The sequence below is a fragment of the Molothrus ater genome, chromosome 5 (genome assembly GCF_012460135.2).
Source record: "Molothrus ater isolate BHLD 08-10-18 breed brown headed cowbird chromosome 5, BPBGC_Mater_1.1, whole genome shotgun sequence".
NCBI classification, from domain to species: domain Eukaryota; kingdom Metazoa; phylum Chordata; class Aves; order Passeriformes; family Icteridae; genus Molothrus; species Molothrus ater.
In genome coordinates this window covers 39,123,169-39,150,790 of record NC_050482.2, presented here as the reverse complement: position 1 = coordinate 39,150,790, position 27,622 = coordinate 39,123,169, and the positions used below count along the sequence as shown (strand labels likewise).

General features: G+C 36.9%; 1 protein-coding gene across 1 annotated transcript in view; it reads right to left on the bottom strand.

Moving 5' to 3' along the window:
* Window positions 1-27,622, bottom strand: part of OTOGL (otogelin like) — an 89,571-nt gene that overhangs the window by 51,701 nt on the left and 10,248 nt on the right. The window contains exons 8-25 of the mRNA XM_036401161.2: window positions 26,721-26,926; window positions 23,913-24,040; window positions 23,171-23,277; window positions 20,866-20,972; window positions 20,044-20,169; window positions 19,232-19,340; window positions 18,950-18,996; window positions 17,732-17,877; window positions 16,024-16,147; window positions 14,203-14,380; window positions 13,336-13,460; window positions 11,342-11,551; window positions 10,363-10,528; window positions 9,337-9,411; window positions 8,752-8,804; window positions 7,906-8,068; window positions 4,712-4,819; window positions 3,538-3,676 (exon numbers count right to left, since the gene is read on the bottom strand). Of these exons, the coding sequence (XP_036257054.2) occupies window positions 3,538-3,676; window positions 4,712-4,819; window positions 7,906-8,068; window positions 8,752-8,804; window positions 9,337-9,411; window positions 10,363-10,528; window positions 11,342-11,551; window positions 13,336-13,460; window positions 14,203-14,380; window positions 16,024-16,147; window positions 17,732-17,877; window positions 18,950-18,996; window positions 19,232-19,340; window positions 20,044-20,169; window positions 20,866-20,972; window positions 23,171-23,277; window positions 23,913-24,040; window positions 26,721-26,926 (2,317 nt within the window). The remainder of the gene's footprint in view (window positions 1-3,537; window positions 3,677-4,711; window positions 4,820-7,905; window positions 8,069-8,751; window positions 8,805-9,336; window positions 9,412-10,362; window positions 10,529-11,341; window positions 11,552-13,335; window positions 13,461-14,202; window positions 14,381-16,023; window positions 16,148-17,731; window positions 17,878-18,949; window positions 18,997-19,231; window positions 19,341-20,043; window positions 20,170-20,865; window positions 20,973-23,170; window positions 23,278-23,912; window positions 24,041-26,720; window positions 26,927-27,622) is intronic.

The window sequence follows — 27,622 nt, the reverse complement described above, 5'->3', positions numbered from 1 at the left end:
TCAGGAGTCTGGTGAGAATTTCATGTTATCCATAAAAATCAGCCTCCCAACAGCTCTGCAAACTAGCATTAAATCAATGGGATGTGTATTAGCAGCTGTGATATCTATGATCTGCAATACCTTACAGGCAGGAAATGAAGTGCACAGCACACACCCTGACGGCAGAGGGTTTGGACTAGAAGACCTTTAAACTCCCCTTCCAACCCAAATTATTCTGTGATTCTGTAATTGTGTTAAAAAAAAAAAAAATGGTTTGTAGAACAGGTAGCACAGTTAGGTGCTAATGCCTTGCATAGCTGTGCCTCCCAAGATGTCAGGCAAGGAATTTAAATTTTGCAGTTGTATATATACTTTTCCACCTTTCATCTGGCTTCTCTATTTGGATAACAGGCTAAAAGAGACAAGGCTCTCTTACATACCTTCTCAATACATAGTAGTTCAAGATAGACTCATCTTACTTGGATGCTACTATTTAAAATGTCACAATATATGGGAAGAGGATTATACAAAGAGACATGGAAACCCTTGCTCTAGGAACAAAAAAGAGTACTTCAAACAAGGGCAGCCTCATCATGCTATCATGCCTGCATATATCTAAACCACATCAGGATGTGGTACAAGTGTAGTGTAACTGTGTATATACAAATAAAAGCAAATGTGATTATCACTCAGGCTTCAGACTTCATCATATGAAGATGTCCATTACATGTGTTTCATTTCTTTTCCTCACATAAAATTCCATTCCTACATAATAGTAGCTAATTTAGGGCCTCACTTCACGGTAATGTAATTACAGGGGTTTTTTCTGTTCATTGGTTTGCATTCGCTTGTTGTTGAATTTCCTCTTTTATTTTATTATGCAGTGTTTTCTGCCTTAAGATCTCCTGAAGCTTTTGTTTCAGCTTTTCATACTGAATTTTTATTATAAGAATACTCTACCTCAATCCTCACATCACCTTTTCAAAATTGTTTCTGCTGCTGAGTGCAGGTCTCAGCATGGATCCCTATGGGATTTCACCAGGATTTCTCCCATTAAAAATTAAAAAAAAATTTTAAAAGGCCAATTATTCTTGATTCTTGTGTTTTAACCTCTGACTTGTAATTAGTTCAGCAGAGGGAAAGAAAGATGATGAAGGGACTGGAGCATATCTCTTACAAGGAAAGGATGAGGAAGCTGGGCCTGTTCAGCTTCCAGAAGAGATGACTGAGAAGGGATGTCATCAAAGCTTACAAAAGTCTAAGGGAAGGTGCCCAAGAGGATGGAACCAGGCTCTTCTCAGCTAAGGAGCAGGACAAGAGGTAATGGGCAGAGAGAGATGCACAGCAAGTTCTGCTTAATATAAGGAAGAACTTCTTTACTGTGCAGGTGACTGAGCACTGGAACAGATTGCCCAGGGAGGGTGTGGAGATAATGAAGAACTGTCTGGACACAATCCTGTTCCATGTGGTCTAGGATGACCCTGCCTGAGCAGAGAGGTGGGACCAGATGACCCATTGCAGGCCCTTGCAACCTGACCCATTCTCTGATTTTGTGAATTTGTGTCTCAAAGAATATTCGTTCTCATCTTATCTGAGAGTAGCTCCAAAAACTATTTCTTGAAATCTTTGTCCAAAAAGTCTTTGAGCTAAAACACACACATATTAACTTGATTATCCTTATCCATATATTACTTTGACAGAATAATTCAGAAGTCTCATCATGCATGAATTTCTTCTATTAAAACAAACAAACAAAAAAGGGGTAGTTCAACACTTCCCCCATTGCAATTTCTCTTTATTAAAATTTCTATTAAGTTCCTTCATATATAGATCAGACATATCGCTCTGTTCCTGTCAAATTCAGCCATTAATTTCTTTTAAAATATTTGGTTATCCTGCCATCTTCCATTCCTCTGATTGCAAGGTTGGATATCACATAGTTCATCAGTTGTGTGTTTTAGTTCCCTCAAAACTCTGGAGCATCTGCCATAAAATCCCATCCTTTATTTCTTTTTCTTTTTTTTTTTCCCCTTAAAAATTCTCTAAACATTTCCCAGTCAAAAATCAGCCCACAGATACATCTCCTGTTCCAGGCACAATTATGCAGTGCCTAATATGTACTAAAGAATCCTTCAATATAAGTCATGAAAGCTTTACATATACTAAAGAAAGAAAAATTGTGGACAAATTAGACTATTTTCTCACATTAGCTGAGTTTGGGAAAAAAATTAAGCTTGAAAAGCTGAAAAAGTCTGAGAAGTCTGAAAAGCAGATCTGTGTAGGCAGCATTTTCATCATTTGTGTCATGTTCACCTGAAGAATGGCCCACTGGCAGTGTGCCACATGCCTTAATGATCTGGCTGCCAACTTTATTCTTGGATACCAAATGCTCCCCATGGTTTGTTTCCAGATAGGTTCTTTCTTACACAGTAGAATGACAGGTGATATTTGATTGTAAAAGCCAAACATTCCAGATTCATACTAAAATTTGAAAAAGGAGCACATATTTGTCTTACAAACCTCTTTGAATGAATGGCACAAGAATTAAGAAATTATAACCTACCTTTCCACCTCATCATACAGGCAAGATGATTTTACAGGTAAGGTAACCCCTATTTTTTGCATCTTAAAGGAGGAAGGCTTTTACAAAGGTTCATATATCTCTAAGAGTAAGAGCTCTTTGATCATATATGATACATGACAGGAATTTGCTGTGAGATATTATTCTTTTTCAAATCTCTCCTTTTTCTTTTTAAGCAAACACAAAAAATCTGGAACCAATATATTTAATTTCACAGCTGTGAATACTCTACTAAAACATACTTGAAATAAACTATTAGCAGTAGTCTTTGTTGAGAAATTATGCTTTATTCTTAAGCTTAGACAATCAGGAAAATGAGTATTCTTCTAAACATATTACTGTAACTGAGAACACAGACAATCTTAAAATAGCAACAATATAATAAACAATAGTGGTTTTAATAATAGACTATATTTTTAAATGTCAGTAATGGTATTTTTAAATAAAAAGCTAGCAATGTACTCTAAATGTGTGCTATGAGGAACATAAGCATATAGCTGCCAGACAATCTCAATGACTGATTTCACTGTTGAGTTATGAAATCATTGTGTTTGATATTATTATACACATAGAATCCAGATCTGATACAGATCATGTTCAAGAAGAATTCCAAGCAACCTGAGCTCATCACTAACCCTAGGCCAAGCAGGGCTTATAGATAATTATTAAATAAATCTATGGATTATATCTAGTTTTTACAGTTTCTATAGTGTTATTCTTTGGTCATTGTGACAAAAGCGTGGTTAAGGTAGAATAGAAAACATTGTTTTTTTCTTTTTCTCTAAACCATAGAGATATGCAAGAACACACCCACATACCATTTTCAAACAGATGAGCACAAAATGTCATGTACAGGTTCTTCTTTCACATCTGTTCTACAATTGTTTTCTTAATGTTTGTTTCTATAGATCAACTCCTGATGTTCAAAATACTTGTTTTCTCGAGGACACAAGAAAACATATGACCAATCCTCCTACCTTTAGCAGGTAAGTTTGGCAGTCACTGACATAATCATACTCCAGCCCATCGAAGGTGTAATAGTGCCGGTCTCCATAAATGGTGCACACAGCAGGGCAGGGGTAACTGGTGCAGTTGAAGACGCCTCTCCGACAAACACTGCAAGGAAAACCAACAGTCAGTATCTCCTCATAATGGCAGTCTTCTGCTGGATATTTTAAAGAAAATACTTTCTTGTGTTCTTTATTTCAAATCATACAGAAATTCAGGAATGGAATAAAATTCTCAGACCTTGAAACAGAGAGCTATACTGTGAATTGCTTCAGAAGATACTGGTGATGCCATGGCAAGTACTGAACATTTTGCCATTAGCCCATCTGTACAATAAAAATGCATTAAAAATAAATGCAAAATCTCAAAGTTTGCAGGGTTTATGCAAATATTTCCATCACTGCCTCCAGTGTAGATAAGGCACAATGCCACAACATGCTCATCCATAAGACATCAGTAGTCTATTTTTTCTAAATTTTGATAAGATCTGCAAAATTTCAAAGGAAAATACCTCCAGTTGCTACCTGTAAGATTTCAGGATATCAGACAAATATGGAATGAGTTTGAGAAATTAATGCTGATATTTTGCAAGATTACTTTTCCTGTCAGCTACATTCAGTGGCTTACACAAATTTATATGAAAGTACTACTGGCATCCTCTATTTTTGCTTATGTAAGTGTAAATCCTCAGTTGATTTGCCAGTGTGGTATTAAACTGATTAAAAGTTGCCATGCCAATTTTTTCCCCATTATTAAATATACACTTAACTGATTATAGATATTTTGGCTAGAAAATAAGCATATGTCTCTTTTTCTTCTTGGTTGTCTTTCATTATATTCTGTTCTGCAAAATGCCAGGTCTTCATTTCAGAGACTAACAAATACGTGTGGAATTAAGCATTTGTTCTTGACTGTTTTTTAATTTGGATATCTTCAGCTTCCTTTTCAGATCTGAAAAGACATTCAGCCAAAGCCTTCCTACTTATCCAAGCCTATCAGTAAGCCTAATAAAAGATATATCCTCTAACTATCTATAAACAAGAACATATATTTTTGATTTTCAGAGTATGCAACGCATTTTCTGTATCAGTTTCACTTTGGGTCTAGATCCATTTGATTTGAAAGTATGCAGAATGAACTCACCAGGTATAACAAGGAGTAGCTATCACTTCTCCTGACAGAAATTCTCTGTCTTTCCAGGTGCATGGACAACTGTCAGGAATATAACATTTCCCTCTGTGCTCAGCCATCCTTCAAAATAAAAAAAATTATTAAGATGAAAGAGCAAATCCAAAAGATCAATGTAACTGAATGTGTAGTGTATCGTTGAAACTCCACCAAGAGCAACAAGACTTCCACCCAGCTAAGGAAAATTGTTTCATCAGCAAAAGCTGTCCAAATCAAATGATTTCCACTGTGCACAGCTGGGGACCTGGCCAAGCCCACAGCTGCAGCTCTCTCTCTATCTAGAAAGGGGTATGTTGGTGTGGGCTGCAGCTCCCATGCAGGAGTGTCAGTAGTACAGGTATTCCTCTCTGAAAACTCCAGAGCATCTGGGTATCATGTGAGCTGCTGAGGCTGCAGCCAGACTGCCCTTCCCTCTCTGCTGCTCTCTTGTCCTGCTGTGCCGGGAAAGCAACTGGACTGGAGTGCCTGCTCCTCTGCACAGACAGCACCTGTCCTGTTCTGAGTGCACAACAGGGAGCTGGCCAATGGCACCTGCCACACAGTTTATGAAGAGCAGTGGTGCAGGCTGCCTACCTACACAAAGGAAGCTGAAACAACTAACTAGGTTGAGGCAAAACAGGCATTTAATGCAAAAAGTGTCAAATCTAATTAGATCAATAAGCGACCCAGATATATGGTTATGACACATTTGCTATCTCAATTCACCTATTTAGCAATTTTAACTTTCATAACAAAAACGTTACTGACATTCCTAGTGCTGTTCTTTAGGAGAGCAATACCTGGAGATGTCATGCAACACATGGCTCAAAGTACAACCTAGAGATTGTTTCACTGGAAGCTGAAAGGAATACACAGTTTTGTTTTCTTCATACCATTACTAGTTCATTAAACAGTAATCAGCTCTAAGTAAAAGAGTCAAGTGTTCAGAAAATTTCTCAAGGATAGGAAAATACCAGAACAGATGGCTTGGGAAGGTACTTAGTCTCTGTCAATAGAAGCTAAATATCTCCCAAGAATAACATCAGTATTGCTGGTGCTGCCCAAAGGCAGGAGATTAATGTAGCCCCATGAAGTCCCTTTCCACACTACTCTTTGCATCTGCAACTCAGTTTAGCCCCATATCTCCAACTCAGTGCGAGGTTGACTTTCAGTCTATCTTTGGTATCTTTGAATTTACTGTCATCCTCACCTCATTTCCTCATGAAAATTTGGGCTGTTATATTATTCAGCTTCTAAAGTATATCAGAGACTTCCAGTGTTTCTAATTCTTGGTCACCTCTTCAACTACTGACTAAAATAACAACAAACTGTTGTGCAAGAGCTTTAACAATAGAAAATGTAAACCATTTTTACTTTAGGGAGACCATTCTTTTGCATACTAGAGCCCATCATACCATGGTTTCCCAAAGGGAAGGGTTTCAATACCACACACAAGCACTTCACTTTACAAGCACCATAAATACCTAGAGTGCTAGAATAAGGTGCCAGTCTCCAGGGGAATTCAGGATTCCACCCCAAAAGCTTAGGTCATTCAGTCAAACAGTGGGTAGTAGTAGAAATAAGGTGGGAAAGGAGAACCAAGGAGAAGAAACTCAACTTAAGAAAATTAAAGAAACTACACTACAGTACAATGTCTCACAGCAAGTTTTTAATGACTTGTCCACTTAGATTTAATAGCAGGAGATAGATATATGTTCAACATTTTCCTGCATAAAAAAGAGACCTTTTGAAACTAATTTTTAAGATAACACAGCTGTCCCCTTCCAAGTTAAAAGCCATACTCACTTTTTGGAACCATGAGGCTGAAAGTCATAATTAAGTGCAATTTAACAATGAGGACATTACTAAATGCACTGTGTTATACACTTACTTTTCAACCTCATAGCAAAAAGACTGCTTATTCTCTTATGTAATAAAAATAATTCATGTGTTTTACTCTATTATTTGATAGAAAATTAGGATTTTGCTTGTCTGTACTCCTGTTATATCCCAGAAAATAATCAAGTAATACTCAGTTTGAAACGGTATGACTGTGAAAACAAGGCTATAGCTGTTTTTTAAACTTCTATTTTAGAAAATTTCTTCAAATTTTCGAATGAACTTTCAAGTCAATACTGTTAGTTTAATTTCATGTAAATATCACAGTGATGTTTCAGTTTGTTATCAGTTTACTACTTTTACAGATTCATGCACTTTTTGTGCTAAAATAAAAACACTAATGGTCCTGGAAGCTAAGTTCTCAGTTGAGGCAGAGGTTTTAGAGGACTACAGAACACCACATAAGAGCTAGTGAAATCTTAAATAGCTCTGCCTGATATCTCTACCTTCACCAGTGCTTAGCCATCTGTGAACATCACAAGGTGCTGGAAGGGGAATCATGACAGTCTCGTTTATACTCTGATCTGTGCACAACTGATACACTGTCAGGAGACCACCTGGCTACACACACAGTGAAACAAAATGGAAAGTTGAGAGAGAAAAAAGGGAGCACTCCACCTGAGATGAGAAGCAATTACAGCAATTTGCACAGTATATTTGACTCCTCAATCTGAAAATGAACACAGGAGGAGGAAATGGAAATGAATGGAACAAGTGGTGATTGATCCTGACACAAATAGAAGTTTTTAGATTTTTTACTTGGATTTGACCCTGGCCAAGCTCAGCTGACTCTTTCTGGGCACCAAATCCAAACACACAAGCTGAGAAAACAAGAAAAGGACAAAGGGAGTGAAGGGAAATTGGGCAGAAACCAGTCCATACGTCTGTCCTCCCTGCCCTTGACTGGGCATCAGCAATGTAAGCCTGAGTAGAAATTTAGGTGAGACAAAGACTTAGGCAGCAATAAGCAGGAGCACAAATGGTTTCCATCAAAATATTTTGTCATGTTTGCTTTTACATTCAAATAAACCAACTGTGCAAATGGTGGAAGTCATCTCCTGTCCCAAATACCAGCCAATTGGAATAGTAGCAAGCTGGATATCTGATGGCCTTTTAGCTGTTACTGTGTGTCTGTGACAATTTACAGAACAATAGTTTCAAAATTAGAAGTGTGATACCACTGGAATTTAACAAGAAAAAAAAATGTGCAGAGTTGAATTGTGGAAAATATGCGTTTGGCTTGTGCTTCAGGTTGGTCCATTAAAGCTTACCCAGGGGGGCAAATGCAGCCACTTGCACAGGGTGGTGAGGGGACACAAGAGAAGTTCATGGCAAGGTTCGCACAAGAGATCCCACAGTTCACACCCGCTGCTGGTAACCCAGGCACAGGAGATCTGCAGTCATAGTAGATTTTTCCTTCAGGGCATATGTGCACTTCAAATGCAAAATGAAGGTTAAATAAGATCAACTGCTCTTTTACACTGAAGGTTTTCTGTTTGTTTTTGTTCAAAATCTATTTATTGGGATACAAAGGGAGGTTACGTTATAGTTCGTATGAGAATGCAATTGGAATAACAGTCAATGACATAATCTATATTACAGACATACAAAATTAATATGGGTACTAATGTAAAAAAAACAATAATATTAAGCATCGGGATGTATGTGTCCGGGATCTCACACATAGTCCATTCTTAATGACAGAATCATTACACCTTAGGCAGAAAAAACCCTTAGAAGTGCAACAATTTTCAAGGTACTTCTAAATACATTAGAAAAGCATTAAAAATTTGCTTTCTAGAAATCGAGATCTTAAAGCTTCCTAAACATGGACAGTGAGCCTAATTATAGGTATTCCCATGAGAACACATTGACCTAGATGGCACATGCAATTATTTATTTCTTTTTAATTTTCAAAGTGACTGAGTAGCAGAATTTGCTACAGAAAAAGAGGGAAAGCCCCCCATGACTATTTGTGCTCCTAACCTCCTATTTTAAATATTTTGTGATATAAAGCATCTCATCATTTAAACACATATGAGGAGAAAACCAAATTAATATTCAATATCAAATTCTCTATTTGTGCAACTTTTATATGGAATAAAAGTGTAAATTACCTATGTTTTCTGTAGTGGCTTCAATACATTTCACTGTTCCATTCAAACACTGACTAGAAAAAAAAAGGAAACCCATGTTTATTCAAGGAAAAATGCTTTGTACTCACCATGTTAAAAAATATACAATTCAACCTTATTTAAACAAAGAAATTAGGAAGAGAAAGAGGATTAAAAGCCAAAAGCTTGAGTTCTGCCCCATATTGTCTTGGTAGTTTCTAATTCCTGATCTGTAAAGAGGGCCTAAATTCATAGTTTATGTACTGTGTAATTTCCTAACTTCCACTGAAAGAAAAAAAAAGCTGAGTATGTCAACCCCTGTGAGAATGGAGGTCCAGGTGATTTAGGATGCAGGCAGTATAAGACAAAACCTTATCCACCATAGCTTAAAGAATTTTCCAGGTATTTTGTTAAAATAATCAGGTACATAATCCAATTTATACTAGGCTCTCTTATTACTAAGTATGCAAAAAAAAAAAAATCTTGATACAATAAACTTTCATTCTACATGAGAAAAATTCTCAAACCACTTCAAGATGTGTCCAAACTGTGATACAAGAAAGATAAAACTCTTTCAGTCAAACCTACCAGGAGCCTGTTGGTGTAGGAAGGATTTCTCCAGGCTGCAGTGCTTTGCCTTTGTATTGACAATGACAGCCAGATCTGTTAAAAGAATATTCATGCATTTAGGTAGAAAAGCAAGATGAAATGGGATTTAAGGGCCCTCTATCAAGCTGTTATGATATGCAGGTCTCATCATAACATTAACTTAATTCATTAGCTCAATCCTTATATGTACAATATTCTTTGAAAGACAAAAAATTTAAAGATGATACTCAGACTGTATTGAAGTCAGTGGCAAAACTCATATCATCTTCAGCAAAGCCAGGATTTTCCTCTATCTCTGTACTCTTTTTTTTTTTTTTTTGCTGTTTCTGTGCATTATTCTAATAGAAAGGACTTTTCCTTTTCAGTCATGGGAGTAGAATGAAAACATGCATTTCCCATTGAAAGTATTCTTAATATCATGAGGTAGAGCATATTATCATTCTTAATATCATGAGGTAGAGCATTTTATCATAGCAAAATCCATTATCTCCATGATAAGAGCCAGACAGGTTAGAAGTAGCAATAAAATTATCTAGAAATCAAGAAACTTTTTCCTCTCACTGACTATTTCCTCCCATTTAACTGAAGAGCTTTGCATTGTGACACAGAAAAAAAACACTTCTAGCCACTCTTCCCATACCATTCCTTTCTTTATGGATTGTTGCTTATAGATTCCTTCTCACTTTTTTTTTAGTGCTAAAAACAAGGTTTTGATATGAAAATGCTATCCCATTAATTAAAAAGTTTCACTACCCTTCTCTAAAGCAGTTTGGCAAATCTGCTCTAAAGTGAAGCAGATATATGTACACACAGTAACAGATGAGTATTAACTGGTAAAACAGAGTATTAAATCTTTACGCATTGTTTGTTACACAATTGTCAATATTTTTTGTTATCTTTTCTAGGCAGTCTGCATCTTGAGGGAAACAGCAGAAAAGCTACTTTAAATCTTGCTGGAAAGAGGAAATTGTGTCCATACATATATTCTATTTTTTTACTACTTACATTGATACACAAAAGTTGACTGACTCTTCAAAATACTTCCCATCAGGACAATTACATCCTTCTGCACAGTCATCAGCACAGATATTTGCCATAGAAAGTGAAGCACAGGAATGTTTACAAAAAGAAGAACACTGATGATAAAGCATACCACTGTGACACATCACAGCTGGAGGAAAGAGAGGGAGAAATAAGGGAGAACAGCATACTGTTAAAATGTGAAAAATGGAAAACAAAGTATTGTATCATGGAAGTTCAAGAAAATCAAAGCAAAGTGGTCTCTTGTGGCACTGGGTTTAGTTGAAAAGCATGAGAAAAATATGCCATGTTACCAATTTCTGAAGTTAGATATATTAAGGTGGGTTTTTGTTAAAACAATTTTTGACTGGAATCATCTGTTTTGTAAACAGTAGCTTTCCGTCCTTTCTATATATCAAATTGGGCATCTATCTAGTAATTCAGGCTTCCAAAAGGTCTAGCTAAGGCTGAGGCATTGCTATATGGCTTAGAAACAGAAATACAGCAGTTGGACTTCAATAACCCTTGTGGGTCCCTTCCAACTCATGATACTCTAAGATTCTGTGAAATGCTTTGTTTTAAATCATTACTGTATCACACACCCTGTCCTGCCCAGGCTAGGGAGACCCTGCCAACCCCCCTTAGGGAATGGCTCCATTCCAGCCACTCCCTGACTCCTTTATCCTAATAGGGGCTTCCATATGACTTAGGGCTTCAAAGAAAGAATTCCATTTCTCTCTGGGAGCAATAGAAAGGGTAGACATTCCTATGAGGCAGCTCAGGGGCACCAACTCAGATACCTAATGTAAAGGCTGTTACCATTCTCCCCTAGTACATCATTACACCATGGCACAACTCTAGTTTCCAGGAAAAAGAAGCCAACCCTTATATTTTGTGGAGTGATTGAAATTTGCAGAGTTTTACACATTTCTAAAAGATATTCCATTATGGAAATGTTACTCACCACAGTAAGACACATGAGATCTGAAGTCAATGATGACACCATGCTTTCCACAGACATAAGCATAGTGTGCCAAAGCGTTGCACAGGCAGCTGCTCCCACATTTGCACGCGTCGAAGCGGCAGAGCTGGTAGTACAGCCCTGGACTGATGTAGGCATGGCAGGGAGCAAACACCTCTTGGTTGATGATATCACAGTGAGATGCATACCCAGCTAAGAGAAAGTGACATTGTTTTAGCCAGCTCCATTTTAATATAACAGTTAGTCAAATCCATAGCACGGAATATTAAAATCAAACATAGCCAGGTGTGCAATATAAACACTTGCATACAATTCTACAGTTTAAAATTGATATTACAAGCAACTCCCTCAATAGAGAACTCTATTTAAGATAAAAATAACTGTACTAAAACTCAATACTAAGTTATGCCTTCCTCTTATAACACAGGAAATTTAAATGGCAAAATGATATATTTCAAAAGAATAGTTAGAGTCCCCCAAAGCTTGGAGTATGGTTTTCCTACTTGACATTCATTTAGCTTTAACATCAACAATGGCCATGTACTTCCTGGCATGTGGTCTCAGGAAGTATTACAAAGCAGAGCTTGAGGGCATGCAAATCCCAAACTGACCATACACCTTCTAGCAGCAACAAACCCTCCTCCTGCCCTCCGGCCACTGAAGCAGTCTACCACCACAAGTGGTGGAATAGCTAAGGAACTCTGTGATGTGGATTATATTTAAGCCACTTTTGCTGCTAAAAGAATGCACCTCTCCTTCAAACTCCATGTTCATTTCCACATACACACATTGACAGAAGAATTTCAGATTTTTTTGGACTCTCTTAGTAAACTAGATTCAAGGACTGAACTTAACAACTTAACTCAGTTGAAAATTAACCTGACAAAATAAGTAACCAAACAAACAATCTTTTTTTTTTCCTTTGTTGATCAGGTCACTATCATCTTAGACCTGGAAAAGATGCCTGTGCTTGTAGCATGGTATGGATCACTTCACTCTCCACTGCTTTTTCTTATTGATTCTTAGAGGATCATAGTGAAATTCAGGCTGGAAAGGACCCTCAGAAAGTCATGCAGTCCACCCTCCTGCTCTAAGCAGCACACATTTATGTCAAACTCCACCTTCACTGAGCTAGCACAGAACTGAGGGTAAGGCATGAAGGCTCTGAGCTGATCTGGCTGAGAGATCTGGCTGTCTTGAGAAGACAGACAGCAAGGAGGGTATAAAAACTCCTAGGATTCCCCACATTGTTCGAGATTTACTGTTATTCTAGCCTTGCTTCAACAGGCTTTAAATATAGATAAATCCCACATCCCTAGTGAGATCTGATGTCTGAAATGTTAAAAATATTAGACTACATTCTGTCAGAACTGGCAACTACAGTCTACCCATTGTCTTCATTAATTGAAAAGAACAGCAATGCAAAAAGGAGACAGTGAAAGTTCAACATAAACCACAGGCATGCCAACCAGCCAAAACTAAATCTTTCCCCAGGAATTTGAACAAATTCAAGGCTCTCAGATTGTCTGCAACAGTTTTTGTCAGAGAACATAGATGGAGGATAAAGAAATTTTTAATGCCATAATCATGCAGAAGCCAGAGACAGGACGTTTGATCTCAACACTGTCTCCTGTACTTCCTTTAACAATCATGCATCAATCTTTCCTCTCAACCGGCATAATTTACAGGATCATAAATAGCTAAAAAACTGCATGTATAGTAATCAGCGGAATTTAGTGCTCATAGCCAGTACACCCAGCACTAAATTACCAACTAGCTTTTATTTATCAAATACTAACTTCATTTTACATACAAAATGTATGGGAAAATGATCTTTGCTGATGCCAAAAAAAAAAAAGCGCACATCTAAACCTGAAGCTGAAATACATGTATGTGCAACTTTTTCACAGAGAAAAGAAGAACTGTCCCATAATAATAAGATACAGCTAAGTGCAGACTCCCCTGTGAAAATGTACCATTTTGCTGATTCACATTGCAGGGATCAACCACAGGAATATTGATAGGCATGGAGCAAGCTGAGGAAACCTTCCATGCATTGGCATGAAGTTGTGGGGTCCCTTCTATCATCCCTGCTGGAGATCTGAAAAAGAAAACATCAACACTGCAAGCATCCTGCTGACCTTAGGGTGTACATGGGTGGGGATGCAAGTTCAATAAAGAGGCTTAGATGTACAGTCACATTGAATAGTCAATGTGCCAAAAGAATTTCCATCTCTGAGGTATAAAAGAAGAGAGGGCATGTGAAACTTTTTCCTCAATATTTTATTCCTGTGAAAATGTCCCTACATTCTAGGTCTGCTGTGCAGACAAGTTTTGTGACATTATAGCTTGAGGAAATTTGGAGGAAATAAGGTTAAAAAGTAAGGAAATTATGCCCTTCTAATTAAAATATTCCCGTGGTTCAGAATTACATTTTTTTACATTAAAACTTGATGTGGGAAGGAAAATCAAGAAGTAAGTGTCAGCCATGTGAGGATGATACAAGTATTATCACCCACACTTTTTCTCAGTGCTCATATATTTGCTCTGAAGATAAGGGAGCAACAAGAAAGGGAAAAGTGCATTCAAATAATATCATAATCCAGAAATTTCTACAAATAATATGGTAGCTTTCCATAATTACTTTAAAAAACACCTTAAAATGCATAAGTTTTTGACTTTCATATTTATAAAAGTGACTACCATTTTAATTAGGACATTTTATATTGGTTAGTTTAATAAAGTTTGAGCATGTTAATGAAATTAAATTATCAGACGATTATGTTCTACAAAACTTTTCACTTGTTATTAAACACAATATAAATGCACAACATGAAACTTACAGAAAATCATCTCTTAAATTTCCATTGTAAGTTCCACATAGTCCTAATGTTCTTCTCTTCCATCTGACATCAACTTGAACATAGATCCTCTCTCCATCTTTAGCAAACAGTATCTTCAAACCAAAACTAGTTTTCAGTTGAACAAAGAAAGAAGATATATTCTGAATTTCAATAGCCCCTGAACATAGCAAAAGAAGAAGAAAAACAAAGTCACTGAAACCCAGCTTCCAGGTTGTACTGGTTTACCCATTAAGCAAAAAAAAAAATTTGAAAATTCAGACATAAAATGAAAAACTATGCACAACCTCACCATCAGCCAAATATCCTCTCCCATTCTCTATCTGAGCTTATTTCCAGTAACAACACAAATCAGGAATTCAAGCTACCGTTGACGTTTTAAAAATGTCACAGCTTTATGTACCTGCTTCTGCTATCTAGAAACCATGCTTGCACCTCTCTTTGTTTGTTTGGTTTTTTTTTTTCTATTTTAGAGGAAATCAAAGCAACTGCAAGCCTCTGGAAATGAGAAAGCAAGACAAGAAACCCCTTTTTTCTTAGTCTCCAGTGATATTACAAGAGTAAGTAACAGATTTCTGTAAAGTACATTGAATCTTTAGATAGCAGGTTCTCTCTTACCACTGTTGACATGACATCAGTATAGCTCCTTCCTTGGACTGTATGTGAACTGAGCCCCTATCAAATTCCCAGCTTTCCTTCCCAGCAAATACATTATGTGAGGAAATGGAAATTTCACAGTCACAGCATTCATTTGCTACACATTGTTGGGCTACTTGCAGCTGAAGGCCTAAAGTAGATCTACCTTCATAAGCAGCCTCTACCATGCACACACATGCACAGATTCAAGAGAGGAAAACAAAATCCTTAAGGATGTCCTTAGGGAATCAGACTTACTAGATACACACAATTATCCAGAATGTGACACCAAAATACTTTTCATAGATTATATTTGTTGCAGACTGTGCAAAGAGACAAGAAAGTGAGTAGGGACTAATTCTAAAGAAATAAAATGAAGTTACCGATCAAATTATGAAGCAGAAATGTCAAAATAGAGCATAACTGAGCTATGAACCTCATTGCCATAGGAAACTGTGAATGCCAAAAGCAGTACTGGGACTGGACAAATTCAATGAAGAAAAGACATAACTGCAATCACCAGCACAGGACTCCCTAAAATCTGTTTTGCAGAAGTCTGGGTTAGAACTTTACACTCACTTAACTCTTTTAGAAAGAGACTAAAATTCCACTAACTGGTCACTGTGAATTTCAAAATTTAGCAATATCATTTCTACCTTCAGTGCTTAATTTTATAACATGCTTTTAAGGCTGGTTTATGTTACTATCCTTTCCAAAATGACGAAGTAACCTGTCTGAAATCACAACATAAGTTAGCAGTGAAATCAATATAAATCCCATGGAGCACATGGATTCTTTTCCATTCTAATTGTAAGTCTAAGTCTAAAAAGCTTTAAACAAGCTAGACCTTAGCATCAAGGTCTCTTCACTTCCTTTCTTTTTCTTACGTCTCTCCCCCTAAACACAAACAAAATGAGTGGAATTTCTAGGTACTCTGTAAGATAAGAAATGCAAAGAAATGAGGGCATAATGAAGAATTGTTTTACAGATGATAAAAGTAAATTTCTAGAATTACTACTAATGTTCTAAGAAGTAAGTGATTGTATGCTTTTATAAGTTATGTTTAAAGAAATTCCTTTTTCAAAGACTGATATTATTAAAAAGTTTTGGAGCATTTAAGAGACAGAATGTGAACTCTGGTAATATTCTTCTTCATGCACTTCTTACCATTGAGGTTAAAAACTTGGTTAGGGACAGCTTGGATTTGACCATATCTTGTGAGAGTTACTTGTTTCCTCACGTCATCTTCAAGAACCAGTGTTATAGACTCAATGCAGGCATGGTCAAAGTTCTAAGGAGAAACAAGTTTCACCATCAGAAACAGACAATGACATTAATATTACCATGGAAAACAGAACCAAACAAACAGGGGGGGAAAAAGCATATGGAAAGGAAATATCAGAACTGTCATCAGGTAAATCAGTTGTAAACTATCGCTCAAAGCATATAAACAAGGCACTCAAAATTGTATGTACAACATCATATAGCATTGCTTATGCATAATCTTCATATGCTAGGAGAATGCATGTTAGGTATAATGGCAGTATTATAGAAAGTGGACAGAGGCCCCCAGGTACTGATACTGGGTTGAAAATTCCATTCTTGCATGGCCACTTTGGGTACTGTTCATTGATGGGTTAACCATTGGTAGGGCAAGAGTCTGACCTGATCTAAATCAAGCTGCTGCAACCAGAGCACATATGCAACAACAGAGGAGAAAGAAACTTTGGCACACATAAAATGTAGTGATGATCTCTGATTGCAGATAAAAAGGACATAAATTCTCCAGTATTATATTACAATAATTTATAAATATCTGACAATTGAAAAATTGTGACCTATAAACCATGTCACATGCATCATTTTAGTGTGCAATCCAGGCAGAATTTATGAACCTAAATACAGGACAAAAGCCAACACTGAATTAGCCAAAAACCAAGCATCTTATGCTCCCCAGGGACCCCTCTGTTTTCATTCAGAAACTTTTCAAGGTCCCTAGAGCTCTACAAAAGGTTATTACCAGTGGCAACCTTATTTTTCAGTGGCTACCTAACTAACCGTTTCATGCTTGAGGCCACCTGAAATGCCTCAAGCATGAAATGGTTGGTTAGGTAGCACCTGAAAAATAATAAAAATAACACCTATGCAGGAGAAGGAGGTGCTTACAAGACAGGTAGAGAGGCACCAGATCATAATCAAGCTATTGAAAGGAGGACATGAGAGACCGTCCCAAAGTAGGGCATTGCTCCCTGCTGAGGTGTTCAGGCATCCCTGTCCTCAGCACATGGTCAGCTGTGAGTCACAGTCTCAAGGCCCCTTCTCCTGAGAGTCTAACAGCACCATTAAATCCACTCTCAAAGGTAAGTACTCTTTATAAGCACCTTTATTCCTAAAGTCTGTTGTTGAATGTCTGCCAAAATATTTTCAAACAAGTATGTGTGGGGCCTAGTCTCATAGATGGTTTTCTAAAAGACATTGTTCCAATAAATTAAATATGTTATATCAAATAAAATCTAAAGCTACAAAAAAAAAATTCTTGCCTAAATAGTGATGTATTAAACCTACAGTTCTGCCAACAGCAGCTTTTCCAAAGCCTGACATCTGTTGGCACCATAACTAAAGGTGTTTATACAACTTTGATAAGCATAAATGAGTAACTCTTTAGACTTGATCCCTCTAAAGTTGCTATAGCTTTTACAAAGGACAGTATAACATGTAGCAACACAAACAATAACAAAAAAAAAAGCTGTAAGATGATTTCAGTTTATATTTTCTATGTAACATTACCAAGTAGTTTACAGTAGAATTTATAGAAGATTGCCTGAAATATGGACGGACTTGATTGTTTCAACATTTCAAAAAAAATGTATCTTACCTGTCCACAAGGTGCTTTTTGTAAAGTGATTGTAAATTTGTTTTTTCCAGTGCCTTTTACCAAAATGTACTGGCAAATCCCAAGAAAGGTAAAATGGCGTCCATCAAATGTCGTGAAATGAGAGCTGCCTGTGATGGAGCACTCAGCTTGAGAGAAAAAGTAAAAAGAATGTTCTCTTACATAAGAATGTATCATTATTCTGCAAATCATGTAAGAGAGGAGAAAAAAAGAAGGTATTATTTAACTGCTTGCTACCACAGGTATGAAGGGGATGCAGGTGTCATCAGGGCACACATTTTGGGGTTTTTTTCCAGTTCAAACCAGGAATGCACTGCTGAAGCAAATCTCCAGTTCATCCCCACTTACCACACTTTCATTCACACCATGGGATAACATCAGAGCACACAAACTAGATCCATTTTGGCTGCAGGAGGTGCTCTGTTGGAGCACATCTAACCTGCTCCCATTACTAACAGCAGCTCTGTCTCTAGGACCAGGCCAAAAACCCCTCATGTGCATACACAACACACACAAGACATAGGGAGTGCTTCTCAGTGGCAATTGTTTCACATTACAGATCCACACTGTCAAGCCTTGCTTAGCAACTGTTAAGCCTTATTACCTCATTCAAAGAGGGCTCCCTGATTTGTAAAAAAAATCTTTCACAACCTTCATAATATAACCTTGTCTGAGGTACAGAACTATCAAGGGAGTTTCACCACCTGCCTGCTGCATGTTCCTCTGTGTGACTCATTACAGAGACGTGCTATCTTTACAGATAAGGATGATTATTCAAACATGAACTGCTATTACAAGAGACAAAATCCCAGCCCACAGCATCAGAATGATGTTCTCCTATTACTTACAATAAAGTTGCACCTGAAAGTGAGGAGATCCTTATACCTGGCCTAGGTACTGCACAGGCAATAAAAATACACCATCTGTGGTAAATAACACTAAGCATAAACAAGAGATAGAAAACAAGAGGTGGATGTAGCACAGAGGTAGGGGAAGCACATGGGAAAAGGCAGGATGAGTATGATCAGGCAAATAACAGCTTCATTCCAGCTGGCCCACAGCTGCTGTCAATATCCACCTGCTTAATCTTTTTTCCTAAACTGGCAGCCAAAAGCCTTGGATCACATACGGTTCTGGTATCTTCAAAAAAGTTTATCATTTTTGTTATGAAATGAGAAAAGAGTAATGAAATACAAATACCTGGACAATCATGATCAGTGCAGTTCCAAATGCCACCAACACAAATACTAAAAAGGAAAATCACAAAACACAGTAATAGTGTTCAGATTGTTAGCAAAATAAGTAGTTTTGAGTTAATTAATATGCCTTGAATTCACACAGAATAGCCTGTATGTTTTAGTGATACACAGGCCTCAGACTGTAAAACATAAACAGTAACTATTGTTTAAAATTTGTGTGACTGTGTTAAACTAACTGTGGACAGTAGTCCTTGAGAGATGAAACACACAGGCTTTCACATACCAGTCGCTACATTCTTGTTCAATTTTTGAGCCTACGGGGAAAGCAGTTCCATGATAAATACAAGGACAATTCGACAAAGAGATACAAGTTCCATTTTCCATAATGAGACCTGTTGGGAAAGAAGTTAATTAATGAGATATAAAACAAATTAACCAACCCCAGATCACTGCTCTTCCCCCATCTGACTCAAACTTTCCAATCTCCCAGGAGATTATGTTATCAGTCTTAAACAAGGACCAGCAAAATCATTTGCCAAGTGAGTGCAGAGAGCTCACAGCACCGCTCTCTAATAAGAAGTTGCCACTCTGTATTGTTGCTTTATGAAAAGTGTCTGCCTTAAGCATGTAAAACTGTACAGACTCAAAAATGAAAAGATTCTGAAATCTCACTATCTTAAGTCTGTCTAGAACTAGGATGGTTCATAGTCCAGTCAATAATTTTTGTCCCATATAGGTCTCACAAACTTTGGTTTCTTGTACAGAGCTTGACACATTCAGTTTAAGGAAAATTTCTATAAATTTTTGAATAATTCAAATAAAGTGGACTAAATCTGTGCAATATCCTCTTGTAGGAAGCACTAGTAACATCTCCAGATTTTAACTGATATTGCATACTGAGACACCTTTGTATTCTAGATAAATGTTTATCACACAATAAAGGGAAGAATCACAGTAACAATAACAACATCTAAGGCAGAATTTACAATATTCATAATTTCCAGGCATTAACTTTAACCACAGTCTATTTAGACATCATTGTGGTGTTGGATAGTAGCTCTACACGTATTTTTTGAAATAACATTCAATATTTACCATCTGGACAGTAACAGCCATCTAAACAGTGCAGATTGCTGCCAAGACAATCCTTTTCAAATGTGCAAGTTGGTGGACAACAACTGATACAGTCACGGTGAACAAAGGTGTCTTCACACTTCTCAGCTAAAAAAAACCCCATGGTACACTGAACATTAGTGCAATTTCTCTTTCCATGCTAGAAAATCCATTTCTGTCAAATAAACATCGTGCAGCTCCTCTGGTATAGATAGGTAATCAGATCAAGTAAAACGGATCTTTTGCAGGAGTTTTAACTGATGAACTATGGTGAAGCTCTTGTCAATATTTAAGTCTCTCTTTAGCAAACCCTTATATCATCTCTCCAAAATAAGTTATAGCTTCTGTGACATTCAGTGGATGTTTTCATTTCTCAGCTAGTTCTAAGCCTTGTGCGTGAGGATGAGCTGCAATTGATGGGTGGTAGTGATAACAAGGAGGAGCTGGATTAACTACGTTAATTCTGTTATAGGGCCAAGAGAGGCTGAGAGGTCTTCTGGGACAAAGAGCAACAGCAAATCTCCACAGATGTTTGCTCTTTGTCCTAGAATATGATCAGCACACATGATTTTTCAAGAAATCCACAGAAACATGAATTTTGTATGGATCTAAATCATAGTACAATGGAATTAAAATATTCCTCGAGCAAGTCAATGACTTCATTGTTTGCCAGAAAGAGTGAAACTGGCTGATCAGCTTGAGTATCAGGTTTGAGTTCTACAAGGAAAAATGTTGTCAAGATGGAATATTTGAACTGAATACATGGGATATCTCAAAGGTTCATGCTTTATTGAAGAGTCTTACTACAGGCAGGAAAGTCATCCCTCCAGTCCCGCACCGGGGACCCAGCGTGAGAACATGCTCTAGCGTATTCTGTCACTGCCCTGCAGTATGTTTCATCATCATCCACTCTGAAATGATACAATAAGAGAATAATCAAGGAACACAAATCCCATCTAAAAATTTCTGCCATGTGACATGGCACAGGATATTTCACGCATAGCTGACACCACTCAGTCATAAAGGCACACAGGGAAAATATAAAAAGGAATGAGCTATACTGAATACACCATTGTGGTTTTATCATTTGACCTCACTAAAACTTATTTCATTTTAATATTACAACAATGAACAAAACCACTAATCTATTATTTTTAAAAAGAGCTACTTGAAGTGAAAGAGAAACAGGACCTTTTCTTGAAGACAATGGACAACTCAACAGTCTCAAGATCCCCATCTCAGGCTTCTCCATCCTGCATGACATAGAAACTCTGACCTACACTTAAAAAGGGCATTCTGGTTCAAGTGAGAACTTCAAGTCTCCAATTGCCTTGAACTTAGATGAGAAGAAATCTATTATGGACTCCTGACCTTGTGCTGAAGTTCTCAGAGGCAGAAGTATTATCCACTAAATACTGTGGACAGGCTCAGGGCAGCACAGCCTTGGGCAAAGACAAGATTTCTGCCTAGTCTATAAAGAAGAAGCTGTACAGTGCATTTTTACCAGAATCAAATAAAAAGACATTCACTAATATGTAGGCAAGTTCAAATCTGATTCAGATTTAAGTCATATACGGTGAAGTACCACTAAACTTTTGTTACTGTGAAAGTCGAACAACTCACAACATTCACTGTGGAAGATCTGATGCCAAAATCAACTAGTCATAAAATGACATTTCTATTATAAGCATGTTTATGACAGATCAGCTGAGTTTGTCCCTTAGCACACCAGACCATGCTTCCAAAATTAATCGTTTTAAGAATATGTTGTATTGTGTTTGTATTCTGCTTTCAACACATCTATTATCAAATCAAACACCACTACACTCTTTGTTACAGTGATCAGAGTCTCTCCAACTCTCCTCATCTAATCCAATTAAATGGGTCTTAATAGAAAGAATACTTGGACTATACTATGGCCACACACAAAACCTTCATAAACTGACACTAAGCCACAAGAAGAGAGGTCTCTTTATAAACAAAATAAGCCTAAATTAATGAATTTCTGAGACATAGAAACTTCAAGGTTTTTAACATTCACAAAATTCACAGCAACATGCATCAGATTGTTCACAAAAAATCCAACCCTCCTTAACACCACAGCAGTGATTCAGCATCCTACTTGAAAAAAAAATGGTTTTCATTATTCTTCAAAAGTCACAGTAAATTCCTGAGTTACACAGAGACCATACAGAGGCAACTCATCTCTTTTCTGAGCAACACCAGTGTTTTCCTACAAACACAAATTCTTCTATCTTGACTGTATGGTAAATCAGACAGCTAAACATTCATCAAAAATTGAACTAATAAGTTGTAATGGATTATACTGAGGGATCCTTATGTTTAGTCTTGTGATCCTTTTTGTGTGCTTTTGATTAAACTGGTGATACTCTGAGAATTATATACTCTGGAAAAAATCCTGCTATTTTTGACTATTACTTCTTCATTTGAAAACCTTACCAAAAAGAAAGTGGTACATTGCCCAATTATCTCTTCAATTACCAGAGTATAATTTTAACTTGAATGACTAGAATTAATTAGCATACCAGGTTGCCTACCATGCCAGCAGCTGAGGGGGTGTGACTCCTATCAAAGCAAACAAGTTCAATTTCTTTTGGCAGCTCTGAATTTAAGTAAATGGCACCATTTTGTAAAAATTCTACTCATTTGAATGATAGTGGTTACTCATAAAAACCAGTCCAGCTGTGTCTGACAAATGGCCCAACTCCTCCATTGTTGTTGATATTTCTTCCTAGTATCATCTCCACATAGTTCTGTTTCTGGGCCTCCAGATAAAAGTTTCTTGGGTTTTTTGTGATTAGCAACTCATTTTTGTCATGAGTGATTCTCCATGAATTTGCCTTGCACTTACTTGTCTAGTGTTTCCTTGAATCTATGTAAGCCCTTAGCAATCAAAATATCCCTTGTCAGGCTGGTTCTGTGCCCTTTATTCCCACACAAATCAAAAACCCTGAGAAACCCCGTCTCTTTCATTTTGAACTTGGTTCTTCCCAACTTCCCACAATGTGCTTTCATTCTGGTCCCATACAAAAGACTGAGCATTCATTTCATGTGTCAAGATTAAATACACAAGAATTCAAGTACTTACCTGCAAAGATCATTCATACAACTTGAAATATAAGAATACGGATCTATACTTTCATGACAGCTGAGAAAAGGAAACTGTAGGAATATTTGGCACTTGAAGAATATGTCCTGTGCATTAAGGAGAATCAGTAAATGGAAGTTAGCCAATACTCTCTGAACAGGCATCATTCTCTTTAGCATTGTTTCCCTAGTCTAAGGTCCTTTATGTCCCCATTAAAATTTGAGCATGGTGCTGTCTCAATTTACTATTATATCTCTTTCATTATTCTTCCTAAAATTTTTCCTCTGTGCCTAAGCCTTCTTGACTGCATGCTGGTCCTAAACCACCTGTGGTGAAAAAGTGCGAAATGACAAAGAAAAGCATTTTGTGTCAATGCAGTAGCTGACCTGCAACTATTTCTGCAGTATTTCACAATCTCTAAAATAATGAGGTGCAAGATGCCAGAACTGGAAACTGAACCCAAGTCTGATGCAGTAATGAAGAGCTCTGCCAGCAGACTGGTGCCACTTGGCACATCCAATCTGAGCCTTTGTACTTTTAGGCTAAACGTATGAAAAATTTCAGGCACTCCCTAGCAACAGCTCTGATCTGAATCTTTCCCAAAGCCTCAATGCATCTAAGGCTTTTTCAACATTGTGTATATTGTTACATTCTTGTACTATCAGTAGGCAGTGAAGATTAAGAAAATACATGTATACATATGCATGTATCGATGTATATACATAAAATATAATTAATTTACCTCAGTGGATTCTGCATTGGCTGAGCAAGGACTGGAAAAATCTGAGGCAGTAGGGACACAAGCTATATCATCTGAGGCTTGCACAGCCCAGCTATTTGCAAATTCAGCAATGTCTTCTGTATATTCACCTACTGCATAAAAACATTGGGAGAACAACAATAAAAAATTGTCAACACAAACACATAAGACAGCTTTGAAAATTTTAGTAACTTTTCAATGTGTTCATTACCTCAATTACAGATGATTTCTGAGTACAAGTCATAAAGAAAAGAAATATTTTTCTTTTTTTATTTCAGGTTGCATTTTATACTAGATTTAAATAAAAATATTGAAAAAATTCATGACAAGGTGTCAGCTTGGGTTATTTTAAGCACAATCACTGATAACTTCATAGCAAATATACAAATAATGACAAGTGGAAGCATTGAATACTTAAGAAAAATACATTTCTTTGAAGCAATTTAAGTCTTTCATCACGTTTCACAAAGGTCAGTTAGTGCTATTATGTCCCTCCTTTTCCCTTATTGCAGAAAAGCCCTACAACACACAGGCACAAGATGCCCGGCTCTCCTCACAGCATGAGCGCAGGAGAATTAATGAACAAGAGGCATGACTGGAAGTCATGGCAACAGGCTTAGATACAGGAACATACAAGATGGTTGGGAGTAAAAAAACAGACACAAAATTCCCATATACTTGCAGCAAGAACTAAATATTGCATTTTCTGTACATGCTTTATTAGGTTAAAACCAGTATATTGCCTCCACTTTGAAGAACCTGACAGTAATTGTCTATGCTATGGTTATCTATATCCACACATGGCTAGGAGACAAGATAGTGAAATGAAATCAGCTAGAGTGGTTTTTTTTCACAGAGCTGCACTATAGAAAACTTAATCTAACTTCTAGAACAAGAGGTACAAAGTTGGATACTGAAATGTGGAAAGCCACAAAGCACACTAATGAGATACATATACTTGGATCTCCACAAATAAATGACTATAATACCCTAACCATCAGTCTGTTTTGCTTATGAGTGAGAGAGACTTAAAAATATTTCTTCTCTGACAGAGTAGTTCTTTATGCAGAAAACCTTTCCCAAACACAAAAGGCTGGGGTTTAATCTAAAGATGAACCTGTTGTTATAACTCTGATTCTACAAGAACACTAAAAATACTTTATGTACATTTTGACATGGCTTGAAAAAAACTTCCAAGTCTTAAAAAAATAGCACATAATAAAATCATTGCCCTTGAAACAGTTCTGTACACAGATACAGTCCTTCATATTAAAGCAACACAAAGATGGTACTAAAGGTGAAGATAAGGAAACAAAAAATGAGTTTGTTTTTAAACTGTATTTAGAAATGGAGTATTATATGCCTCTCAGCAGCTTATTTATTTAAGCATAACAAATAATGAGCATTTGGACTCTGGAAGACTCAGGATAGACGTAAGAGCTACCTTTACACTACTCAGGGAAGTACTTTAGCTGGAAGAGAGAAATCATTAGATCAAATAATTTGTAAGATTTAGAAATTCTTAGAAAAATGTTGCAGCTTGGAAGGGACCTGAATTAGCAGTCTATTCTTGTGAAGATCTCTGCTTTGTATTTGCAGAGTCAAGGCACCATGTTATACAACTGGTTCAAGATTAAATTCAGTTGGCTCTCAGTTGTTCAATGCAATAATGTTACCATTTGTGATAAAGAAAAATGATAGATGAAATGAACATGGTGAAAAAAATTTAGTTTCAAAAATCAAGACAAGTATGAGCTGAAATCTTTTATAACAGATAATACATCTAAAGATACTGAAATTATTGAATTTTAGAGATCACATTAATTCATTATTTCCTCCAAATATTATTTTTATCTATTATTACACATCAGCAAACAAAATTGGTTATTAAACATACTGTACTTGGGTGAGCAGAAGTTACTGCACAAAACTTACTACTTTCACGGCAGAAAAGCTATGAAAAATGTATACTCGGGTAGAGTTTTAAAGACTCTGCAAAGATACGTAGAGTGAGCATTCCTTCCTTAAGGAAGTTTTAAAGCTCCACTACCAACCGTTAAAAAAAGGGAAAAAAGTTACTGTGGGATACCTTTTGTGACTTAAGAACATGCAGAGTCATGGGACTAGATTCTCTCAGCAGTTAATGATAACAGTAAGACAATCTTATTTTGTTTGTATAAGAGAGTGAGAAAAATCCTCACATTTTCAAGCCCGTTCTTGTTCCTTTTTTTTTCCACATTAGTTGCAAGTAAGACAAAAGTTCCTGTGGAGTATTCCCTATCTAAGCTACAGAATAAAAGTTTAAAAAGTCATCTCTGCCTCAGACACAGCACAAAGCAGCTCCTCATTCTAGAGTGTAGTCCAAGGCCCTTAGTCCACCATACCAACAAGGGGATACAAGAACTCCCAGGAAACACCCTAGAAATTTACTTATTGCAACTAGGATTTTATGATGTTGCTTTAAGAGAATGACTCGAGATGGTGCTCTTCCCCTCCATCTTTAAACACAGAGAAAACCATAAATATTTGTTTATGTAGCAATAGGATAAAGATACCCAAAGTGCTTTGCTGAGCAAGAGGTTTAAATGCACATACAAGTACTTTCCTGAGCTAGGATCTTTTCCCTTTGCATCTTTAATGATGAGGAGAAGTAAAAGTAGAGCAGATATACTATTTTACTGAAATAACTGAAACAGGACTGACTTTTTACAGCATTCTATTTATACAGCATTGTTTTTAAAGTGAACATGGAAACTGTTCACACAAAGTAAGGGTAAGCTATTTACTTACTGTTTTGAAGTATCAGGTCATCATATTTATTGCCATTAAAATTTCCACAAAGGCCACAAGGTTTTCCCTTATGATCTTCTGTCAGCTTAATATAAATACCAGAGTTTCCATCCCAAGCAAGAGAAAAACCAAAGGTAGTCTTCACAAGAATATAGTCAGCCAGTCTCTCAATGAAAGCATTTCCAACTGTCTGAGGCAATATTAATCTGGAAAAATATAGTGTGCATCAAAGATCTCAGATGAGATGAGGTTCATGCTAGAAAAATACCACATAAAACATCACCTCTAATTCAACAAGCACTTTTTCCTGGGTGTGCACAGTCACTCCATTCAATTCTTCATCATGTTTTTACTATCTTATGTTTACTTCTCTATGTCAACCATCAAGAATGAGTGCTTTCTGCTGTATACACCTATCAGTTGTACCAATTATAGGCTTGAAAGAATAATGCATCTTTGCTTTCAAAGCCTGGCACACCACATTGAGGAATACTTGAGTTCACGAGCATGCTGCTTTGGGCAAGAAACCACCAGCAGAGGCCTTCTGGGCACTGAGTCATCACTGGGTAAGACATCTGCAAAAGGAGGAGCTTGCAGTACAAAAAACACCACTGACAAAACAGTTGCACCTCTTTCTCCTTTGTTGAAAGACCACTGGACAATAATAAGCACAGATCTAATCCTAGTCTTCCAAAGTTGCTTCTGTTGAGTCAAGCATATCACCAGAGGTACCATTCTCAGATAGTAAAGGCATTACAAAGGGGATTGCAAAAGCACCTCAACAACTTTCTTAAAATTTCTGTACTTTATCATTTAGTAAAATATACTTATTTTGTATAAAAGATGACTTAGACACATCTTTTTACTTACAAAAAGAAAGGTAAATTTGGAGGTTTGATGTA